The following is a 21,247-nucleotide window of genomic DNA, read 5'->3' as shown; positions in this document are numbered from 1 at the left end:
GTGCTCTTCTCCTTTTCAAGTTCACTTTTGTGCTTGAAAAAATTAAGTACATGTTGTGAATTACGCACAACAAGAGGGTTCTTGATGGTTTTTACCTTATTTCAATATTTTATTCGAAGAACATGGAACGTGTAAGACAAGCTATATTCTATTTATTTATTTATATATTTATTTATTTATATATCTATTTATTTATTTAGGTATATATTCTAATTATTTTATCTCTAGATTTGGTGATCTGCATTGGCCCTCCAGACCATTCGATGTGTGATTTCTCCTTGTAGGGATTTCTTAAGTCTCGTGTGTATGAAAACAAGCATCGTACGTTGGGCGAACTGGAACAAGCTAAAGAGCAGAACGACGCTCAGATCATTCGTCAACTATTGGAGAGAGTGGAAGCAAACTTCAGAGATAGTCTTCACATTATTAGTAAGCGTGAAAATGGACACTTTCTTGATATTATTTTTCGTACATAGCTTAGTCAAATTGCATGTTCTAAGAAACGTACTTCTGCCAATGAACTATTTTTAAATTTTAAAATAGAGAGTGTTGTCCATTTGAAAAACATCAGTTTCCCGTGACGAACCCTATATAAGAGTATGGAAATACCTGTGATCGGGTAGAGACATAAGAGGGCGCGGCGTTCTGGCGCACCTGGCCCTTGGGCTGACTGGAGTTGCCAGGCGGCAGAGGCAGGTCACGTGCCAGGCGCGAGTACTCCACGTCCATGTGCTTGATGAACGGACTGTTCAGCGCCGACCGAGCCGCGTCCGGGTCCTCCTCGTCGTAAGCCGACAGCAGCATTTCCAGCGTTTGCACCTGTCAACAAATTATTTGTCCAAATTGAACTGAACTGAACTGACATTCATGAATAATTACTGGTCAAAAGATTTATAAATTACAAGACAAAATATAAAAAAAGAATTTCAAGTGAAAACATAACCTTATTTCTCAGAAATTTTCATTCAGAATTTCATTATAATTTGGAATCTTTATGGGTTACGATTTATCTTAATAGCTAATGTTATCTGCTAATGTAAAATATTATGGTAAACTAGATATGATAATGAATGCGTTTGGGTCAAAATATGTTTTTAATTACATTCATTTAAGTCTCAGAAATAAAATATCGATAATTCAAAATAACAAAACTTGAGATAACCAATACGGTATACCATAAACAGGAAAAAATAGAACTTGAAACCTGATGAATTTTATTATAATTTTGAATCTATAGGTTTATAAATTTGAATCCTATAACGATTCAAAATTATAATGAAATTCATCAGATTTAAAGCTCTATTGTTCCCTGTTTATGATATACCGTATTGGTTATCTCAATTTTGTTATTTTGAGTTATCGATATTTTATTTCTGATACTTAAATGGATGTAATGATAAACATTTTGTGCCAAGCACTTGCATTATTATGTCTAGTTTACCATACTATTTTACATTAGCAGATAACCTTAGCTTAGATACTCATTCACATTACAGTCCGATAAATCTTAACCCATGAAGATTACAAATAATTATAATATTTATATTCGTCACGTTCCAAGTTCTATTGTTCCTTGTTTATTGTATACAGTATAAGTTATCTCAATTTTTTAATTTTGACTTATCAATATTTTATTTCTGAACCTTCTATCTAATCTATTCCATAAAACACCAAACATTCATTATTGAATGTTGGTAGCACAAATGGGGTTGGTAGCACTGGCTACCTTGAATAGTTGCTTTAGTGCTGCGTCTGATTTTCTTTAAATTTAATAATGTTCGCGGTAGTTCTTCATCATTAAAAGTTAGTTTTTCCACGAAAGCTAGTGATGGACTTGTAGTAATGTGTAAAAAACGTGAGTAATATTTGGAACTGCAATCATTCTGGTAAATACTTATGTTTCTAACCTACAATACAGTGGTAGAGAAAGACTGTTTCAATACCTTTTTCGTGCTAAATGAACTTTGAACCCCTTGTTGCGAACCCAACGAGTACAAATTTACCCTTACAGAATTGACACTAATAAGGAACATTATATTGGTAACCGTGATAATAGAAGGAATGCTCTTTAACGCCGCTGTTTACGTACCAATCTTTAATAGCTCTGTTGCTGAATTGTTTGAGATTGACAGTAGTTATTGAGTATCATCGGAGTTCTCTTCATGCTATTAGTGAAATAGACTACTCGGCGTGCGACGAGACCTGTTGCGCCGTGATTGCACGTGGGGATTGTGGTGCAATCTCTTATCTCCGAACACCTGATTTGTTATATTTGAGCACTTATTTGTTTCATCGACAAAGCATGGGGATCGTGGGGATTGTGGTGCAATCTCTTATCTCCGAACACCTGATTTGTTATATTTGAGCACTTATTTGTTTCATCGACAAAGCAATGATAGCACCGAGATTATCATCGTTCGATTGCTAGAAATAGGATCTGCAGCCCAGCTCTCTTCATTCACAATAAATAGACTAACACTAAAATCATGTCAAACGCGTTTCAAACCTATAAAACTACTAAGAACAATATTGGTATATTTTATAAAAAAAAGCTGCTTCAGAAGGAGCCATACTTTAGTGAACGGTGACATATGCTGGCGATGTTGTACTTCGGGATGTCTGGCTTCCATCACAACATCAAAGGGCATGTCATAAGAATCACGTACCACATCAAACACCGACTGATATTTTGAACACTCAGACCAATATAAACAAATACATCGATCCGATTTCTTCAAGAGTAACCAATAGGAATTCACTCGACTCACATTTACTATTACGAAGATCTTGCAAGCCACTTAGTTTTAGCATTGAGACTCAGACTGATGATTTAATATTACAATCAAAGGATGATTTAGTACGGAGAATTGACGAATTAACTAATAATCAGTCGGCACTTGTGGAGGAAATTCAACGGCTCACATTACTCATTGAAGAGAAGGAGGACAGTTCTAACTCAAAAACAGTACGGAGTATTGCCACTAACACTGATGTACATGTATGTGACGAGGGGCCGGTGATTGTTGGCTCAACGAATGCTATGACAGAATCAGACTTAAGTACAAATGACATTGATAATTACGAGAGATCAATTTTGTTAAGAGAAAGTACAATTGGACTGTTGAATGAGAACTGCAATGAGAGTTACAGGCGAATTGATGAAATGGAGAAGAATCTAGAATTTGAATTGAGACAAAAATATATGAATTTAAAATCTGAATACGACACTCTTAAACAAAGATTCTCTGATCTAGCTGATCAAAGTTTATATGATCAGCGGATTGGAATCGATAATGTTATAACACATGGAAAGTCTGATGAATTTTCGGCAAAGATACTTGACAGAATTCTTTCCCTTTCCGATACTCAAGGTGAGGGAGTAGTAAAAACACTACATGAAAGTCTCTATAATATGAAAGTTTCAGGCAATATTTACTCTAGTGCTCCAACGCGATCAATCATTAAAAATAATATGCACGATAAACTCCGATTGACCCCTGAAGACTATCTAATTTTCAGTGCTGGAATAGATAATTTTAATTGGAACTCAAACACTGAATCAATAACCGAATATCTTGAGTCAATAATGAAGCTGGTAGTACAGTGCGATCACACAAACCTAATCTTGACTACTATTCCATATAGGTATGATATTCCAGAGAACAGCAGAGAAAATAAAATAATAAAAACAGTCAATAATGCTATTCGCACCTTTTGCAGAGTATATAAGCAGAGAGTTGTACTAGTGGAGTTGTGGTTAGTGCCCAGATTCTGGCATAATAGACACAAATTGAAATTCAGTAAGGCGGGGCGGAGAGATATTGGAAAAAAATTGATTGAAACCATCACAGTGCTTAGAATGAAGAAGACTAACAAAACAATGAATAATGACGATGAAAAAAGTAAAATTATCAACAACACTTACTTGCTAACAAATGAAATAAATGAACAGCTACCTCAAGAATTTTCAAGATCTTTTCTGAATCATTGTGTAGAAGAAAATAGTATAAGAAATTCAACACTTCATCACATCAATGAACCTGCTTCAGAACTTACTCTCATCAGTAACCAAACTATCAAAGAAGGGGAAATTCCGGTCATAGGATATGAAATTGAGGGAGAAATAACAATTTTTTAGAAATGGGACAACTAGAAACACTGACAATTTGATTGACGTGACTGTTCTAGATAATAGCAAGAGAAATTACAATTACTTCAACTTAATTCATTACAACATTAGAAGCCTGAAAAACAAGACCGACGAATTAGCTATACAGTTGGAAAAAATAGAGGAAAATCAATTAAAAAACAAAGTTGACTTTTTGTGCCTGACAGAAACCTGGCTCCAAAATGAGAACACAGTTAAGATTCACAATTTCAACCTCTTGAGTGGCTATTTACGCCAGAGATGGAATAGAGGCGAGCAGACTACAGCTCGGACGGACTAATGAAAACCTGGAAGTGGCACTCATGCAACACAACAATTATGCAATAATATGCATATATAGACCACCTAATAGTCACTTCAATACTTCTATAGATGATCTGGAGGCAATTTTGTCAATGCTAGCCAATAAATTCGATAAATACATGGTGCTGGGAGACCTAAATGTAGACTTCATGAAGCAATCAACAAGAAGTAAGACACTAGAATCATTATTTGAGACTTACGGTTTGACAGGCATTGTCAGGGATTGCACAAGGGTTACTGGGACGTCATCGACATTGGACATTGATTGACATTTGTTTTGTTTCACATGAGATATGGACTGAGGATGTGGAGGTAACTGAGCTGGGACTTTCCGATCATTATGCTCAGATCATCAAATATACTGTGGCTGGTGAAAATGATAATGGTGATAGGCTATTCGCTACAAGAATATTCTCAGACTATGCAAAACATAAATTCCTAAGAAAGCTACAAAGTTTAAATTGGTCAATAGGAATCGATGTTGAGAACTCACAAGATGGATTTGGATATGTACTGCGAAGCCTTCAATGAATCGTTCCCAATCGTTCATAAGAAAAAGAGGACAAGCAATAAGAAAATTGAATGGGCTTCTCCTCTACTGAAACATGCTTATGATGAGAAAAGAGACCTCCTACTCTTTGCTAAAATATCTCCAAACAATGCAGCACTCAAAGATAGAATCGATCACCTGTCTCAGCTGATCCGTCACATGATAAATGATTCGAAACAAGCTCATGCTGAATCGATACTAGCCTCGTCCAAGAATAAAGCCAAATCAGTATGGAAAATAATTAAAATGGAAACGGAAGTCAATACTGTGAAGAAGTCGTACCCAACAGCAGTAAATGGAATAAGATTGAACTCTATTCATGATATAACCGAAAGATGTAATGAGTACTTCATAAATGCTGCCGATACCCAATTTAACACAACTTCTTCTTTTAAAGAGCAGCTAGGAAACGTGTGCCATGTCGGAAATGTATCGGAACGATTCCCTGTATTAACGGAACTCGAGGTACTTGATGTCGTGCAACAATTGAAGAGCAAAATGACAAGCGGATTGGATGATATACCAAGTAGAATAATGAAGGAATGCTTTAACCCAATCATTGCTCCAATAACAAGGTTGATAAACATATCATTCAGCTCAGGTACCTTCCCTCATCAACTGAAACTTGGAAGGGTGATTCCTATTCATAAAAAGGGATCAACAGAAGATGTTTATAACTTCCGTCCTATACAAATAACAAGCTGCTTCTCCAAGTTATTTGAAAAATTAGCAGAAATAACAATATCCAGGCACCTGAAATCAAATAGAATCGTTTCACCATGCCAATTTGGATTTCAGCCAGGAAAATCCACTACTGATGCTGTTAATGATTTTCTGTTCAAAATTTATGACGCCCTGGATAACAATAAGAAGGCTTTAGGTTTATTCATCGATCTGAAAAAAGCTTTCGATAGTCTTGATCACGATATCTTGATGGAAAAAATTTATCACTATGGATTCAGAGGATCTGTATTGGATTGGTTGAGATCGTTCATAACAGGCAGATCACAGGTGGTCGAAATTGAAGCAAAAAACCGGAATGTGGAAAATTATAAATACAGATCCAATTGCAGTAAATTGAAGAGAGGAGTACCACAGGGAACAATAATTGCACCTATATTATTCTCCTTATTCATCAACGATCTCCCTAGTAATATACCAGGAGCCAGTAGTGTATTGTTCGCCGATGATGCCAACTTTCTCATCATAGGTGATACTATCCAGCAGATGCAGAGTGGGGGAGAAAAGGTGGTAGAGAGCATTCGAAATTGGTGTGAAGCAAATAAAATCAAGGTGAATATTGAAAAGACATGCTATCTCAGTTTCTCCATAAATCATTTCAACGCTCCTGACACCTTCTACTTCGATATGGACTTAAAACAGGTCAAACCAGCAAATGTATGCAGCTTCCTGGGTTTGAAAATGGATTCTGGTTTGAGATGGAATGATCACATCGACGAATTGATTAAACGACTCAGTAAGGCCACATTCGCAATTGCTACACTAGCAAGAACAATGCATCAGCAGATAGTCTTCTCCGCATACTATGGATACTTTCAGCCTCTTCTTACCTACGGATTACTTTTCTGGGGCACGTCACCGGAAATTATCAGGGTATTCAGAGCACAGAAGAGAGTGATTAGAATAATGCTCAAAAAACCGCCTGGAACTCCATGTAGAGAATTATTCCGATCAACAGGGACGCTCACTCTACCTTGCCTGTATATTCTGGAGTCTGTAGCATTTGGTCTCAAGCATGCATCGACGTGGACAAGAGGTGCTGACCTACACAATTATAACACGCGCTCAAGGAACACCTATCGAATACAACAACATAGGACAGCGTTCTACGAGAAAAATCCAATTCACATGGGCCAAAAAATGATCAACTCCCTGCCGCACCATCTTAAGGACATTGACAATAGAGTGCAGCTCAAGAAAAAATTGAAGGACTGGCTGGCTGATAAGTGTTTTTATGACATGAATGACTTTTTGTTGTGATTTTATTTTTGTAATATGTAATTTCATTTTGTAATATGTGACGAATGCCAAATAACTTTATTGTTGTACATGCAAAGAGTAATAAATTCAAATTCAAATTATTAAATGACCGTGAATTGTTAAGAGCATTGATTGATCTAAGAAGATAGGGAAAAATTTTAGACATGACCAATAAAAAGAAGAGGAGATTAAGAATAATATTCATAAGGCAAAGAAAAGAATGAGAATAATATAAATATTGAAAGAAGAATAGAAATAAGGGAAACAATAGGAAAACTATGAGAATACAAAAAAGAATAATGAGATGGCTATAGAGAGATTCACTTTAAACTGTCAGCATTGATTGAATGTGAAGCGTTGAAGTTTCTTTTCAAAGGAATGCAGACTGTTTGAAGTGAGCTATAGTGTCTAAGGCCCGATGCAGATGCTCGGTTTAAACGAATAAATATTAGCTATGAATTGAATTGAATTTATTTGTTTCCAACATAATACAAGCATACAATATACATAAGAATAAGTTCACAATTATTATTGAAACTACGCTCACATGAACCTGAAGGTTTGTTTGTAGTCGTGAGTTCGAATATTACTATTAAAAAATTAAAATTATATAAATAAAAGATGGAGATCAAACTCCAGCATAGATAAACCAAAAATGCTCCACTTGTATATCGGATAGAATACAAGAATTTAATTGAGAAAAATATTTATACACTTCAAAACAAGGTAAAAATATTACAAATGGATTAATAAGAACAATATGAAAACTTTTAGTACCCTTTATTATTGAAAATATTACAACGACTAGTTTCGACCATAACTTAAGTATTCGTTGTAGTATTTAGAATAATAAAGGATATATAAGTTATGTTATAATTATAATGACATAAGTTATAGTCGAAACTAGTCGTTGAATATTTTAAATAATAAAGGGTACTAAAAGTTTTCATATTGTTCTTATTAATTTATAAAAAAGTAGCCCATTCAAGTGAAGTGTTTTTATTACAAATGGAATACTATATGAGGAAATAAAACTCTTGATAATTCTACAACTAAACCACAAAATAGATACACAATGGAAACTGTCAATCAAACGCCTATCCAACCAATGCTTTTTACATGGCACAAATACTAGACACGTCACCTGACCTTAGGAAGTTCCAATCCTGGTCTTCTGATTGGCTCGCGGCAGTGAACAAGATTAATTGATCCGGATCAGTGATCAAGTGATCCGAACCTCCCATCAATACTATTACAATGCGGAACTTCCTAACAAGATGACGGTTTTTGCACCAGAGTATTAGCCGAGTTTCAATACTGTATGTATACTGTGACTAAACTATAAAAATAGCTAATAGAATATATTAGCTATAATAATAGCAAATAGAAACTGAGAAAAAAATAAATAAAAATATGATGCGTTATAATAATTAACTCCGCACTCACACTTCAGTGAGGCAAATCACAATTGTAGGGCTCTCTTATAAATTTTAATGGAACAGTTCCCAGGTTGACTGATATCAGGAGGCGCATTTCATAAGATTCCGTGAATAAAATATGTAACGTTCCTGTCACACGCACCGCGTGAATTGCGTCCTAAGTGGTGTAGTAGGGAGCAACTAGTAGGGTAAGGATGATGTAGGCATTGTTGAATAAAATGTTGTTCTTGAATGCATAAGAGAAAATCTTTTACATGGTAAGAACGATGAATAGAAGAAAAAGACGATGAGAAAAATATGTTCTAGCCAGTACTAAACCGGCCTTTATCATGGCCTTTTGACTTACAGCAAGCTATTTCATCAATGAAGCTGTTTGCTTTATACCCCGAATGAAGCATATTATGATAAATATCGTATTACTGGGGTGGGGCTTTCGATAGTAATTAAAATAACGTATTTATCACTCAAAAGTGTATTATTAAAACAATATTGAATAAACTTCGATTGCATCCAACTAATCTGCTATTTGAAGAATTTAATGTGATGACTGTGAGACAATTGTACTTGAAAAATTTAGTAAAATATATGATTAAGTATAAAAACAAATTTTATTGAATGATATAGTTCAATATTATTTTAGACCAAATACAAAATTTATAAAACTAAACTAACAGTAGTTAGAAGACAGCTCATTTATATATGTACAAGATTCATAAATGAATTGCCTTTTGATCTGGAAGCAAGAATTAATTACAAAATACTAAAAAATTGGATAATAGAAAACTATTTCTTTTCAATTGAAAGCATTATCTAATTTTTTAAAACATATTTTAAAGCGTGGATTATTTTTTTCTCTATTATTGTATAAAACTAGGAAACAACCAATGTAACAAATTTATTCAAGAATAACTAACTGATTGCAGCTCTCACCAGCGGGCAAGGCTTAATTCCTTTTACTGGTGATGCCAAATTACACATGAAAAGTATCTAATTATGATTTTGGTATTATTTATGCTTACATTTTATTTTATTATTTTATACTTTTGATTATAAAATTATGTATTTTCTTTTATTTGTTTTGAATATGTATTTATTGTATGGCAAATAAATGATTCGATTTTGGGGAAAAATGCAACCATATCTACAAGTAAACGTGGTTTAGCGTGGATGGTGCCAAGTGACAATAGAGGTACTGACCTCGGGCGCATCGCAGCAGTTGCCCCACTCCTTGAACGCCTTCTCGGCGGCCACAGTGTCGCCTCGGGCCAGCTGCACCAGCACCAGAGCCACGGCCAGACGGCCAATCGCCGGCAGGTGCTCCGACTGCTGGTGGAAGCCGATCTCACGCTTGATCGCATCCGCTGCCTTGTCGTACCTAAACATACCACATCATCTAATAATATTAAAACAAATAAGATTACAACTGAAAACTGCTTCGCTGTAACAAAACTTAAATTTATTATTTAATTATTTCAAATCATTGACTTTTATATAATAATCAATTTCATATTATAAATTTCATGTTGAGCACTGCATACGCTAAAAATTACTCTAAGTTACACTTTTTGTGTAGTTGAGAAGTTGATATTGTGGTAATTATTCATATTGAATGAAAAAGACTGAGAAATTGTCAAAAATAGAATAGATAGATAGAAATTGTCTTTTTCATTCAATACTCTAAGTTATTATCTTACTCTGGTTAAGCTTATTTTACGACTCACACTGGCGCACAAGGAATCTTCCTTTTGCCTCACCTACTGTACTTATAGGAGCATAATAATTATAGTTACTGTTAGTAGGATAATCAACTTTATTTAATAATTATTATCTTTAATATTATTATATTATGAATAAGGATATCATTTCGTGATTATTTCTAATTAAATAAATTAACAGATCCTGAATTTGTATGTATGTACTTTAGTGCAATAGCTTGTATTTACTATTTGTAAAGCTATTTTGTTTTGACAAATAAATAAATTCATTCAATAAATCATCGAATATTAAAGACTTCAAAAAAGATTAAAACTTCAAACTGCATCGCTAGGACACAATTATAATGAGTTCTCGATCCCAAATACAAAGTGCAGATTGAATGCTTTTCAGTTATGGAATACTTGTTTTGGCCCTGAATGCACAGTTTTCATTTGTATTTTATAATACGGCATGCCAATAAGATAATAAGAGGTAAATAAGTGGAAATATTTGATAAAACCATAGAGAAAAGATAGCATGAGAAGATATACCATGGTATAGGTAGTTCATATTCCAAATTTCAAGCCGATTTTTTGTTAACTCAAGCCGATTACTGTCTATTATTACTGTTTTTGCCGGGTGAAAGTGTATGAACAGCACAGTATGAGAGATTAACAGTGTCACACAGCTTCACGAAAAAGAATTAATATATGACTATCGGCAGTCAGATTTGGAACATAAACGCATAATAGCGTGGGATATCTTCTTATGCTATCTTCTCTCTGATAAAACCATCTCTTATTTGTTGGTAGAACTGCTTCAACTAAAAACTAAAATGCTAGTTGAAGTACTAAATAAGACGGCAAATTCGATCAAAGCAAGCGACTCAAAGGATCGTGTTGAACCGCGTTCATACATACTGTATGCGTTCAACCTCGTCATTAATTATGAACCTGGATTTGGACTACGGTACTTATTGAATAAAAGGAAGTATAAATCGTGGGTGAAGTCGAATTATGCGTTTCCAGAATACAATATTGTTCCACAATTTAGTCTAAAATGATAGTAAATGGATTATGGAAGTTTAATGTTTTCACTTACATTCCCAATCGCACCAGAATGCGTGCAGTTTTACTGACGTATTCTGCAGCCTGCCTTGCACTGTCCTCAATCTGAAAAATAAAGATATTCTACTAATCAAATCTAATAAGGTATTAAAATAAAATTTCACAACGAGAAAATCTCATCGTAGAAACCAACCCGATAAAACAAAACAATTTATTACTCACAAAGACTAAATTCTCACAATTGAAGAGGAAATAATACACAATAATGCTAGCCAAGTAATAAAATATTAGTGAAAAGTTGATAGTAATTAAAGATAAGATTACTAAAAAAAACTGTTGTAGCAAAAGCAGCATATATTAGCACAGAAATAAGGTAATTCAACAATTTTGGACACTATAACGAACTGCGATTATTAATATCCAATATTAGTATTTTCTGCCAAACATTGTCCAACGCAAAAGCGGTTTTCTTCCTTTTTCAAACAATTTCAATTTTCAAATTTCAAAGTTCAAATCGATCATCCACTTGCAATTTGCCTGAATACGATTTCGGATTTCACTTCATTACTTGTACAATTCTTTCGACAAAATCAGAGAAAATAGAAGGATTTGGACGATAGCCTGTGAATTTAGTATTTGTTCGCTTCATTCAATCAACTATTTCAAATTACATTACACTGAACAATGACTAGCGGTGGGCTATATTTTTTAAAACTTCAAAATTAAAAAGTTGAACTTCGTTATGAAAAATGCACTGCTAGTCCTTGTAAATTAAACTGTATTAGTTGTTAATATCGGGGACCGAGCTTCGCTCTGGAGTACAAAAGCATAAACAAATTATTACAAAAGAAGAAATTATAATAACATTCATAGTTCATACAGAAATGTTCTATCTAATCACAGTAAATTGAGATTAATTGCCAGAGGAATGCAAAAATTTCCCTCACAAAAACCCGGTTGCACAAAAGCCGGTTACATTTTAATTCTGATTAATTTCACGTGAACCAAATCAGAAAAGATCATTTCAAAAAGATGGATCAACTGGAGTTAATCAGGATTGAAAATAGCCCGGCTTTTTTGCAACCGACACTAAGTACCTGATTGAATGATTACAAAAGTTCAACAGCTGAGTCATAATTTTGACACAGTCCCATACACATATCTCGTTCACTCACTTCCATCATCAACAGACGACGAAATAATTATTATCAGCTGTTTTTCCAAGGATGAATAATAATTATCCTGTTAATGTCCTTCAGCGAGTTTTTCCAGGAATGAGACCTAGTGCAATCGATTTTTTATATTATAAACCTACTATGTTCTGAATTTCGTGAGAATCGTTAGAGCCGTTTTCGAGATCCGGTAAAATACAAACATATAAGCAGAAATTGCTCGTTTAATAGTATAGGAACTGTACTAACTGTATTAGTTGTTAATTGAATCATATTAATTGTTCAGATTCAGTATTTTTGCCTTAACGTTTCAATGTATAAGCTCGCCATACAATAAAAATACAATATACACCATAATATGACACATAACACAATCTACAGAGCAACAATACTGAGTAAGGTATGCACAAGTTACGTAAATAGCAGCAATAACATGGATAATACAACTTACAAAATTCAACATACAAAACACAATACAGATAAAACAGGATTAATATACAACAGGATTAGCAGCCTTTATATGGGACATTCAAAGTACTTACCTATTCAGTGAATAATATGCTTTCTCTACCAACTTACTCTTCACAGATTTCTTGAACTCAATTATTGGCAGCTCTTTAACAGCTAAGGAAAGACTGTTGTAAATTTTAATTTCCTGAAATAGGTGGCTGACCCTTGTTTTGGAAAGTCTTATTTGCGGGATTAAAATATCATTTGTATGCCGGGTAATGTTAATTAAACTGTAACAATTAATTGAATGGTATTATTATAAATTAACAGTAAAATTAATTTTTTATTTTTTACATTTTCTTTGCTAGAAGAAGATAGCAAGTATACTGACAACTGAGACTTCGGCGGCGCGCTGGTAGAGCCTTAGCGCATCTTCGGGGTGGTTTGCCTCGAGTATCTTGGCGGCCTTGTCGAGTGCAGCCGAGCCCGAGTCGGGCGAACCATGCTGCTGGTACAGGTTACAGCTGCGTTCGGCCAGGTTGGCCACCTCTCGCACATCGCCTAGCTCCTTGCACACCAGCACCGCTTGCTCTAATGACCTAACACACAATTCACCAATGTCTAATACGATATTCAATTCATCAAGTCGACATTCGAATAAATTATTATTTCTCATTTACTTCTATTGGGGTACTTTGTATTGTTTTATTACCCAAATAGAATTACTAGTAGCCTTTTTATTTCATTTTATGACACGACCGGTTTGAATACCCGAAACCGGTCTTGTCGTAAACGGTAGTAGTAATTCTATGTCTACGGTAGTAGTAAAAATGATTAATTATTTACCAATTGATAATCTCCTAGCACAACAGCACTGCTTGTTCTATTGACCTTACCAACATATCGTTAACCAATGTGCAATTCAATATTGATTTATAAATCAATATTAATAATTCAAAAGATAAATTGTATGATAATTATCTTATTGCTGTATTCAATTATATGATAATATTGATAATTTCATAATCATATCAGCTCTAAAATAATACAAATAAGCATTTAATAGAATAGCTGAAATTTTATATATACAGTATATTTTAATTTGAATTGATTTGCTGAAATTTTTTAATAGGGTATTGATTACTAGGTACTTAGAATCCCTTCTTAATACAATCTTCTGTAACACTTTACTTCAGTGAATTTGAGAGAAAAGAAGAGTATTTATAAAATTTGATGAAATTTACTTACTTAGCAGCATGGAACAATCTGAACTCCTTGTTAAGGAAAATGATTTTTTTTCTAAAAGATAACTGAATTATTGTAAATGAACTATTTTCAAACCACATCTTACCAAAAATGAGACATAGAATCAAAGAGAAAACGACTAAATTACACTCTAGTCTGAACTTGAATAAGTAAATCCTCAATACCTGGTTTTCTCTTCTAAATATTGTATTTGCTTTATCCAATAAATAAATGTGTTACGTCATCTTATGGATTACTTCATCTGATAATATTTCCAAACCATGGTTTAAAAGTATAATATGAGTTAATATATCTTCGAATATTCAGTGAGTAATTTACATAGAAATAGATTAAAATTGTCAAACCAATTGAATATTTCAATTTAGAATATAAAAGGATACGATCTATTCTGTTTATGGCACTCAGCTGCCTTCATCAGGCATTCCTTGCATTGTTCAAATGATTTCGCATTCTTGAAACAAGTGGCTGAAAACAATTGGAGAAAATTAGACACAATACAAAACCAACTATCACACATAGGTGTGAATGACTTCTATTTACGCTTAGTCATGGAGATTTAAAATGGTATTGGTTATTACATATCCAAATATGAACTGAATATACTATTTTCTAAAAAGACATGGCTTATTTCTATGATTTGAGATTTACAATCACGAATTTAAAAAGTCTTCAGAAATGGATAGGCCAACCAATACAGTGCACAGTGATACAGTAGCAATCGCTGCCTCAGAAAGTTCCAAAACAAAGTTGTGAAGCCTTCACCATCGAGAAAGCATGGACACTAATGGGTTCTCTATCCGTAATCTAAACCTTTATCAACCACGCAACCCAAATGGTTATTCTACATCATACGGTTAACCCTAATAATTATAAGCCTATATCTCTTGCCAATATTGTCCAAGATATTTAGAATGGTGATTACTGAGCAGCTGTACGAATTATGAGAGATGCAGAGGTGCCTGTTTGCAGACACACAGTTTGGCTTCAGAAAGTGGAAGTCAAAAGAATAGAGGCTGTTGAATGTATAATTCTCAGAGTTCATGGGAATCCTGAGAAGGGATGCCTTGCTGGGCTTACACTGTGTGACCTTAGCAAGGCATTTGACACCCTGGGTCATGACATTTTATTGGCTAAACTCTCTTCCTATGATATTGGTGACGGTCCTTTTGTGCTTCTACACTCCTACCTGGCTGAATGTGAGCAGATGATGCTGGCGAATGGTGTGAGGTCCTGGAGATCAGTGAGCTGTGGGATTCCCCAGGGCTCTGTACTGGGTCCTCTCCTGCTCCTGTTATAGATCATGATTATTCATGATGCCCTATTCAGAGACAGGACAGTGGTGTGTTATGCCGATATCTCAACACCTGTTATACCGACACCTCAATGCTGGATATCAGGAGGGACATGGCTGACCTGCGTGAAAGGATGTGCGCTTCTGAGAGCACTGTGGCGGACTGGTTTCGAGCAAACCTATTTCTTCTCAATTGTGAGAAGACCCAGAAAATGGTGCTTGACCTCAGGAATGGTGTGCTCTATGACTCTCTTAGTAAAGCTCTTCACTCTGAATTATAAGCTGTCCTGGAGCAAGCAGATACAGGTAGTCTGCGGCAAATAAAACAGGGTGCTCTTCTTGCTCAGGAGTCTGAGAAGATACCAAAGTTTTCTGAAATGTGATGATACCACTTTGTGGGGTGGTGCCTCGAAGGTAAAGGAAAAACGGCTGGTGCAGAAAAGGGCAATCCGCATTCTTTGCGGCGCAAACATTTTGGGTCATTGAAGGATTCTCTCTGTGAATGAGACGATTCTCACTATGTTTAATCTCTTAAATTACAGGTCAGCTATATAAGCCTTCCGCAATGTCCATACTATGCCTATCAGGGGTGATGTCATCAATAACAGATTACATCTGGTAATGGCACCAGAAATGGGCTGAGACTGGACCTCCCATACTGTAGATTGGGGAGCAACCAGAGCAGCCTCATCTACCAGACAGCCAGATATGTGGACAAGCTGCCAGTTTCAGTCAGGAGTCTGCCGGAGAGGGGTTTGAAGAGGAGACGGAGGGCTTTCATTCAGGGGATTCTCTTTTATTCTCTTAGTACGTTTTTTATTGTGATCCACAGACTGTGAGTAGATATTTCCTACCTTAGCCTTGCTTCTTGTGCTGCTTGGTGCTTTTGCTATGTTTCATCTAAGTTTTTTCATTTCTTTGTGTGTTTTACAATATTGTGTTTAACTTGTAACTTTAAGTTCTGTTACTTGTTAACATGCCTTATAGCAGATTATTCTTCAACTTCTTCACTTGTGTACATTACTGTGCGGTATCACAGTATACATACAGTATGGAAACTTGGCTAGTACCCTTTCGCAAAAATCCGCCATCTTCTTAGGAAGCGCCGCATTGTAATAGTATTGATGTTAGGTTCAGATCACTTTAATGATCCTGATCAATTGATCTCGTTCACTGCCACGAGCCAATCAGAAGACCAGGATTGGAACTTCCCAAGGTCACGTGACGTGTCTAGTATTTGCGTCATATAAAAAGCATTGGTTAGATAGGCGTTTTATTGACAGTTTCCATTCTGTACCTATTCTGTGGCGGTATGTCCACGCCATTAACAAAAGCAATTTATTAATATTATTATTATCATTGAATTAATTACTTAAATATGTAATTGACAATGCAGCTCAATTTTCTCTAAATAATTGATCTTTGGCAAATGAATTATTAAAACTATCAATACAAACAATATAAACGATCATAGAAATAAATACCTGCTTTGGAATATTCATCAGCAGCCATTTCATAGTCAGGTCTCCATTTCAGAAATGAAGTTTTCAAGCTGTAAACAAAGAGTAATTTGATTAGAGGAACTAATATGCGATCCGGTATGGCTCTATGGCAATAATGAAAGTATCACCAGCTTCAGGTCATTGATAAGGAGGAAACTGTTGGAGCGACCCATTTATGCTCTGTCAGAGCTGAAGGATGAGCCGCTTTTTCCCGCCAGCGGTCCTAGCAGGCAACGACCAAAATGAAATTGTCACTGACGCAGTCTATCTGGATCTACCCAGTCAAGGACCACGACAACAAGTAGGCCTAGCACGTATAGGTAAGTATCAAACATTTTATATGAATATGCATAACCAGTAAATTTTTGATGTTTCATATACATCGCCTAGCAAGAGTGATAATAAAGGCTGTATTATCATAGAGAAACAAAACTTACGCTATTGTTTCTCTATGGTATTATACAGAAATACTGACATCTGATTATTAAAATAAGATAAACCATTTAATACTGCAGCATATAATATAGTACTCTTATGAAGCATAAGAAGTCCACCACATTTGACAGATTTATCAAGTGTTGACATTGCTTTATGAATTTCATCATTACCTTACATTTTGAAAATTTATGAACAGCATGTAACTCAAGCTGAGACCTGTTTTTTACCTTATAATTATTTACAGTTTATGTTTTTGTAATGATGAGATTAGTTGACCTCTGAAGAAGTCCGTAGAGTATAAACATCAGTAAACCAATGATAATAATCTAGGTACCGTATCAAAACGCCTACTGTTCCTATATACAAATGAAATAAATGTTTCTAAATAATCTAATGTTCTACGGGTGAATTAAAATATTAACAAAGTCATCAATCATCAAAAAATTAAGGTTGGATAAAGATGATAAAAACTATAAACAAACGTTTATGGAGTGAATCATACTGGGCCAGAGTGACATTTGTCCACGCAATCTATAAAAATAGTGACATCAATGTAAATAGGCTACCTTTTCTCTGCAGCTCGAATATATTCTAGACCTTCTTCAATCTTCTTATTTTCGGACATGGTGACAATTGCAAATCCTGGACACAATTTATTAATAATCACCCACGCTAAAATTTGTTCTGTCCATTTAACTAGAGATCAATTGCAAAATCCTCCAATCAGAAATTGTTTCTCTTTCCTGAGCTAGTCCTTCTCCTTCCGTACCGTACTTCTGTGCTTCTGTCGTCTGTCAATTTCAGTGCGAGCTAAATTTCTACACCGAATTCAAAACAGCTGATATACAAAGCCTTCTGTATTGGGAGTTTTAATTTATTTTTCAGATGATACTGACAAAACATAACCTAAAAACATCGTTGAGCGACAGGTTGACATTTTGAAAAACCAGTAATCACTGTATAATTTTTAATTAAATCAATCTAAGTATTTTTTGATTATAGTTTTTATCAAATACATAAAGGATGTGTGCAGATCGTCTAGAGAATGTGAACCCGGAACTGTTCCAAAAATGCTTTGAAAGAGATATTACTCCTGAAGAAGAAGATGATAATATAGTCGATGAATTTGATTCTAGAGAAATATTTGGTATCCTTTTTTATAATGTATTTTTAGAATTAATAATTATATTTTTGAGTTTAATGATCCAGTATGAATTTTGCATTTGAACGTAGAATTTTACGTTTTAACCTAAAATGTCAATTTAGTATATAGGCCTATATTAAAACAGACTTATAGCTGGTCTTACTTATATGGTATATTGAAACCTTATCACTTAATTTCAGATTTGATAAGAAGTATAAACGATCCTGAACACCCTCTAACACTTGAAGAATTGCATGTTGTTGAACAGAAACTAGTAGAGGTAAGATTTTGATTTAAAGTTAATAAAACGTTTATATTTAATTCATTCTACAGTTTTAACAGCATTTAGGCCTATTAAATATATTTTTAATTTGTTTTGATCAATTATTATAAAATGTAATTTGATAAACATTGGTTTGATGTACTTTCAAAGATAATAGTAACTCTCAATCTTACTGCTTACTCCCGTAACTTATTCACCAATCAATTTGTATTCTCATTCCATTTATTCATAAAATTCATTAATTGATTGAAAATAGCTGTTGGATGTGCTACTAAAAATATAATTTGAATTGTCGCTAGAGCACAAATTTACACCAGTAAATGAAACTGGTTCCCTGTGAAGTATGGCACACCATCACCCTCTCTGCGCAGATATCAGACCCTATTCTAACTATACAACATGATATCTTCTAAGCAGCATACACAAATATATTCCAGACCTAGACAGAAGGAACCTCGCGCATCACCAGAAATTTTAAATGCCTCAAACAGTGCATACTACTAGGTTTTAATCTCATCCAACAGACCTGGGTGATATTAAGCCGCATCCGCAATATGCCTGGTAGATGCAGAGCATCTGGGGCTTCTAGGACAAAATTTAATTGTGGGGTTTCTTATAAAGGATTGCACATTGTGCATGAATGTAAAAGATGGACCTGTCTTGGTGATACAAATGACTTAAATGTGGCAATTCCTCAGGCCATACAATACATTTCAAATTTGGAAATGTACTTGAGGCTTGAGTTCGAGACTTCTGTTCCAACGAATGAAAATACCAATCGTTCGACACGCTATATAACATTGAAACATGTTTTTATCAAAGTTCAAGTGATTTTGTAAACGTGTTCGTCTTGAGCTTAATCTAAAACAAATGTTTCAAGTGGAATTATTTAAAATTATTAATTTTTACATGAATTATTTCAAATGTTGGAAACATCCCATAATCCTCCTCACTTGCTAATATACCCAAGTTATTAAGCCTGATTAAGGTCAAAACATAGTGGAACAATGAACGAAGAGTGTATCAGAGGCGATAGTAAAGAAGGTAGTTGAGAGTGTTGAAAATAATGTATGTATGCAAATGTTTCAGAACGAACGTATTAAAGCGGCGAAGGTAGAGTAGATGAAAATACATGCATTATTTAAACAGTCTCAGCTATACCTTCTGCGATACACATTACCTTCCACTACGTTTTGATCCATAGTAAAATGTCATATGAAAATGTAGCAAGGACTTTTATTAAATCCAAGAATTTTGTTAAAAGGTTCTCTCCTGTATCTATTCTATCTTCAATCATTGTGATTTCATATTGTGAAATCATTCTACTATACTTATACTTGAATCCTTCGTGACAGTGTACGTATTTACGTAGTGTACAGTTTGTGTTTCGTATATAGTGTGAGCCAAATCTCGAACCTTACCCATATAATTTTGCTAATAGAAGGTTATCATTTTCAAGGAAGCTTAATAATTGTATCATCCCACATGTACTTGGCGACACATCATAAAAATCACAATTGAATCTGTTTGTAAATTATTTTTTCCACAGGTGAACAATGAAAACAACGAGGTGAACATCCACTTCACGCCAACAATCCCACACTGCAGTATGGCGACCCTGATAGGTCTTTCCATCAGGGTGAAACTGCTCCGTTCACTGCCGGCACGTTTCAAGGTCAGTGTGGAGATCACCCCCGGAACGCACCAATCAGAAGCCGCAGTCAACAAGCAGCTGGCTGACAAGGAGCGTGTTGCGGCTGCCTTGGAAAATAAAAACCTTATCGGCGTCATTAACCAATGTATCAGTGTGTAGAGCTTGGATAAATTGGTTAAAATCTGTTTTTATCTAGGACTAAAAGGAAGAGAAAATCTAGTTCCTTACAAGATAATACATGTCCTTTCCTGGTAAACATTATAAATATGTACCTATTCTGTACTAGAGCTGTGTATAGCTTCAAGAATTTGTTTAGAATTGATGGTATAATATATAAATGTATAATGTTCAGTTAAGAGAAAAATAATGATAATGGCCGAAATGAATAAATCATTCATAAATTATTCTCATATTGACTTTTATGAGGACGTTCAAATATTCTTCATACTTTTATTCAATTCTAAACGTAGCTTCACTCTAGTAAACACCTATCTACTTCTTGTACATTGTTCAACGGGTTATAAGATGAATGACCCTAGTCTATCAACGCTATGAATGAACGTGTTTAATTGCTTCAAGAGCAGCCCACCTTTATCTCCTTACTTAACTATCTACAGCAATCAAAGTACCTACTCATCATAAGTGATAGAATACAGTCCAATTTCTTTGATTAATTTGATGAAATATAGAACTCATGTATTACCAAATATTTGTTTTGAAGAATAAATAAATATTTACGTTGAATAGATCTGTTGTTTTCTCTTCTGCATTTACATGACTCAATATTCAAGCCGAACTCATTCCAAGTAAGGATAACTAATCAA

At 34.6% G+C, this 21,247-nt stretch overlaps 2 protein-coding genes across 2 annotated transcripts; one reads left to right on the top strand and one right to left on the bottom strand.

The window, feature by feature from the left end:
- Positions 1-552: 552 nt before the first annotated feature.
- Positions 553-18,042, bottom strand: LOC111052126 (gamma-soluble NSF attachment protein). The gene is made up of 8 exons (XM_039430275.1): positions 17,909-18,042; positions 16,887-16,954; positions 14,492-14,576; positions 14,094-14,111; positions 13,237-13,444; positions 11,258-11,328; positions 9,659-9,836; positions 553-819 (listed from the first exon to the last, which is right to left on the bottom strand). Exons 1-8 carry the CDS (start codon positions 17,965-17,967, stop codon positions 568-570), a joined length of 939 nt encoding a protein of 312 aa, XP_039286209.1. The 5' UTR covers positions 17,968-18,042; the 3' UTR covers positions 553-567.
- Positions 17,887-21,171, top strand: LOC111052125 (MIP18 family protein galla-2). The gene is made up of 3 exons (XM_022338753.2): positions 17,887-18,489; positions 18,687-18,766; positions 20,319-21,171. The coding sequence occupies exons 1-3, from the start codon at positions 18,366-18,368 to the stop codon at positions 20,580-20,582; spliced, it is 468 nt and encodes a 155-aa protein (XP_022194445.1). The 5' UTR covers positions 17,887-18,365; the 3' UTR covers positions 20,583-21,171.
- The last annotated feature ends 76 nt before the right edge of the window (positions 21,172-21,247 follow it).

Source organism: Nilaparvata lugens, chromosome 6 (genome assembly GCF_014356525.2).
Source record: "Nilaparvata lugens isolate BPH chromosome 6, ASM1435652v1, whole genome shotgun sequence".
NCBI lineage: Eukaryota > Metazoa > Arthropoda > Insecta > Hemiptera > Delphacidae > Nilaparvata > Nilaparvata lugens.
Note: the sequence above shows the minus strand (reverse complement) of the source record. Positions and strands in the feature narration are given on the sequence as shown.

What these genes read in the sequence shown, in the direction of transcription:
- LOC111052125 (XM_022338753.2), top strand. Translation starts at nt 18,366, where the DNA reads ATGTGTGCAGATCGTCTAGAGAATGTGAACCCGGAACTGTTCCAAAAA. An exon ending in TGATTCTAGAGAAATATTTG is followed by an intron (nt 18,490 to 18,686) that starts GTATCCTTTTTT and finishes ACTTAATTTCAG; the next exon opens with ATTTGATAAGAAGTATAAAC. An exon ending in TTGAACAGAAACTAGTAGAG is followed by an intron (nt 18,767 to 20,318) that starts GTAAGATTTTGA and finishes TTTTTTCCACAG; the next exon opens with GTGAACAATGAAAACAACGA.
- LOC111052126 (XM_039430275.1), bottom strand. Translation starts at nt 17,967, where the DNA reads ATGTCCGAAAATAAGAAGATTGAAGAAGGTCTAGAATATATTCGAGCT. An exon ending in ATTCGAGCTGCAGAGAAAAG is followed by an intron (nt 16,955 to 17,908) that starts GTAGCCTATTTA and finishes CTTTGTTTACAG; the next exon opens with CTTGAAAACTTCATTTCTGA. An exon ending in ATTCTGGTGCGATTGGGAAT is followed by an intron (nt 9,837 to 11,257) that starts GTAAGTGAAAAC and finishes TGGTATGTTTAG; the next exon opens with GTACGACAAGGCAGCGGATG.